This window comes from Penaeus chinensis, chromosome 20 (assembly GCF_019202785.1).
Source record: "Penaeus chinensis breed Huanghai No. 1 chromosome 20, ASM1920278v2, whole genome shotgun sequence".
NCBI lineage: Eukaryota > Metazoa > Arthropoda > Malacostraca > Decapoda > Penaeidae > Penaeus > Penaeus chinensis.
This window is the reverse complement of record NC_061838.1, coordinates 18,752,532-18,755,901: the sequence shown is the minus strand read 5'-3', so window position 1 is coordinate 18,755,901 and position 3,370 is coordinate 18,752,532. Positions and strand designations below refer to the sequence as shown.

Here is a 3,370-nt window from a genome sequence, read left to right as displayed (position 1 = left end):
CCCTGCATGGTCGGAAATCCTTTGTTAGGATAGGAAATATAAAGATCCATGCAGGGATTGCTGACGTATGCCAAACAAGACTTTGCTCTGTTTTCTGGCTGTGATTTTCTTAACCTAATGTTGCCAGGAAAATGTGTTCACAGTAGTAATGTTTTGCAAAATGTCTCTGCTCATAGATGAATATCAACTGGTAGAACTTGTGACCTCACTTGATTTTATCTTTCCTAGAGTTTGTGGCAAAATGTTATTTATTCCTAATGCAATTATACTGATGCTTTCATTTTTATTATAGACATTACAATTATTACAATATTATTGACAATACTAACAGCAGTATAAGGTACCAGAAAATACATAATACTAGTAATTGGCTCATTGGTGCCTTAGTACTTATGGAGCCATCTATGTGTAAAAACAATAAACTAGACTCACAGTGGGCATGGTCTGGACATGGCATCCCTAGTGGCAGCACTGGTGGCACTGGTGGTTAAGATGTGATTAGTTATTTAACCCATCAGCCACTGGTGCATGTACTGTGCACTGTAGTTTTTTTGTGAATTTTGTTCCACACAGTTGGCTCCAAAGGTGCTCAGCCACCAAGGAGTCAATTAACAGTGGTAGCACCTGATTTCCTCATTCCCTGAATTTGCTGGATTTTTTTTTTTTTTTATGCTATTAATATCAATACTATTATCATTACTGACGATATGTTCCTCATAATGTTATTAAAATAACAATCACAATATTTTTTTTCTTCAAAAAATCAAGGAGAAGCATAAACAGGTGTAAACACAATTAATAAACAAAAATATCAACAGTAGATATTGCACTGTGTAATGCCATTTGTAGCCATTGGATTAAAGGGACTGAAGATAATTATTTTATGAAGTAAGAATCCTAATAAATTGGATTTCCTTCAAAATACTGAGCAGTTTGTTCTTTTCACCCATTCAAGATAGGATAGACTTATCATGTCCTAGTAGATTAACCCTCACATTGTGATGACACCTTTACATTATGCATACTAAAGCCTGCTCCAAAGGACGAAAGTCAGCCCCTCAAAAGAACACTTAAAGCCTCATTTCAACCTCATTCCCTACACATTTGCTTATGTGACTGCCAAAAGCAAAGAACACAGGGTGATTTTAAGTTTTCCTTGCTTCTAATTTTCTATCAAGCAGCTGACCCTGTGCACACCCTTGCACATAGTTCAGTATGGCAATGAGGGGCACCTATCATGAGTGGGTTAAATTTTTGTTCAAAATAAGCTGCTAGAAAATCAGTTCATAAAATTTACATTTTCTATTCTACATGTAAGCATGGCTAGTTTTCACCATAAATATCATTAAGTAATTTTCATTAAGAAAATCACTTTGACTGATACTAGACAAATAAAAAATGCATCACCCAAAATGGGATCATTTCATAAAATGAGCCTACATCACAGGCAGGTTACATTTGCTATAAGTTTAAGCCTGTTAATGGTTGCTTCTGATATTCAGGTTGGAAATAAATATACAAGAACAATTAAAGGTAAATAAATCTGTATATGTATATGTATATATCCAGCTTGGTTTCTCTGTGAACAATTACTAACTTCTACTGTCACTCACCAAGCTTTTCTCTAAATCACAAATGAGCTCCGTATATCTGTCTTATATTTTATTATGTATAATTGACACAACTTCTATCACTTTTTAATTGGGTTTTTATTTTCCTAAATTCAATAATTTTTGCATATTTTGAGCCATGAAGTCTGGGCAAGAGGTTGGAGAACACAGCCTATCTTTTTTTTTTTTTTTAATTAGTTCTTAAAGGAATAATTTTATATTTTTTATTTCATTTTACAGTATGGATTCATGAATGGAACTCTACTGTAAACTGAGGATTACCTGTATTGAATACACATATCAATTGTATTTTTGTGAAAGTTTTGTACATAGTTCTTAAAGAACCATTTCAGTTGTCGATGATGGTAATTGTGACTCCCTGAGATTAGGTCCCTATCACTCAAAACAACAGCCTTGGGGCACTCTTCACAATCCACAAAGAGCCTTGGGGCACTCTTCACAATCCACAAAGAGCCTTGGAGGCACTTATGGCAAATCAGTCCTATGATTACCCATACAAGGTTGTCAGTGAACCAAAAGCCTTTCTATCATCGGGGCTTTGTCCTTAGATGCCCACCAGATCACTGTATTTCTGCACACAACCCCTACCTAATGGCCATGGACCTGGTATCCACTCACACATTCTAATTTCTTTATTTATAATGTTGTTCTTTTGCCTGAGTAGATTACTGCATATATCAGTGACTGTAACTTTTCCACTCTTTATGACAGTGTCTTTAGATTTGCCTTATCTTAGTGCAGTCAGTATGAAAATATCTATCATAATAATTACTCAAAAGACAAAAAAAATTATATAATAAATGAAATTACACATATAAAGTTAATAAAATAATGTATGCAAAACATTACTATAATTCCTTATATCTTAGGTTATTACCACTAGCCTCTGTCAGGACTAACAAACAATTACTGAGAACATTATTATAAATGCCTAACCAACCAGCCTATGTACTCAAGAATAAGAAAAATAATCTCTTCAACACTTTCCTCATGTATACCCTTAAGTTACCCCGCAGTTACTATGACGGCATGGTATTTCAAATTCGAAAAAAATGTAACATTAAACGGCACAAAGACCGACAAGCCCACTGCACCTAAACCAAGTGCAAGTAACTTAACACAACAACTATACGTACAATGTATCAAAATCCTGTTCTCGGTGTCATTCTGATTGCTGTCCTTACAGTTGTCTGACTCCTCTGCTACACCTTGTTCCTCTTGAAAATGGACAGAGAACGAAAGACAACCTCCAGGAGTCAAAAGATTTATTACAAGCCACAAAATTACGAGAGCGTCGGGCTTGCGCTGAGTCTGACGGATCCGCTGACCTCGGCGTTTTCGTATTTACTAATCGGCAACGTTTTGGGCGATCCATAGAAAACGTTTGGCAATAGAGGGATGACTCAAGGCAGCGACAGATTTTCCGATTTTTAAAATTATTTTGCTTATACACGGGATTAGCGATTGTTTCTTTAATGTGTATATTCTCTGAACACTTTGAGAGGTTATTCAGTGTTAGTAGTCGTGATCTATGCACATAAATTGGTTTAATTAACCCCTCCACGTTTGGTAGTCTCTTCGGGCGATACATAGAGAGCGTGTCACATAAAAGAGATGACTAATAAGGTAGTATCAACAATTCCATTTCCCTTTTCGCCCTGCCCTTTGCACCTTCTGCATGTGCAAAGGGCACATACATAAGCCTCCAATTTGGCCAATATATTCAAACCTTCGTACTC

The 3,370-nt window shown here is 35.9% G+C and overlaps 1 protein-coding gene across 5 annotated transcripts in view; it reads right to left on the bottom strand.

Annotated features, from left to right (window-relative positions):
- LOC125036207 (zinc finger protein OZF-like) overlaps window positions 1-2,963 on the bottom strand; it is a 20,287-nt gene extending 17,324 nt beyond the window's left edge. For 3 of the 5 annotated variants that reach the window (XM_047628669.1, XM_047628665.1, XM_047628664.1), the window contains exon 1: window positions 2,768-2,963. Coding sequence is in view for 1 of the 5 variants with exons in the window: in XM_047628667.1 (XP_047484623.1) it covers window positions 433-441 (9 nt within the window). In the remaining 4 variants the exon portion in view is untranslated. Of the gene's footprint in view, window positions 1-432; window positions 481-2,767 lie in introns of all 5 variants that reach the window. The other 2 variants (XM_047628667.1, XM_047628666.1) reach the window with 1 other exon arrangement.
- Between the last annotated feature and the right edge of the window lie 407 nt (window positions 2,964-3,370).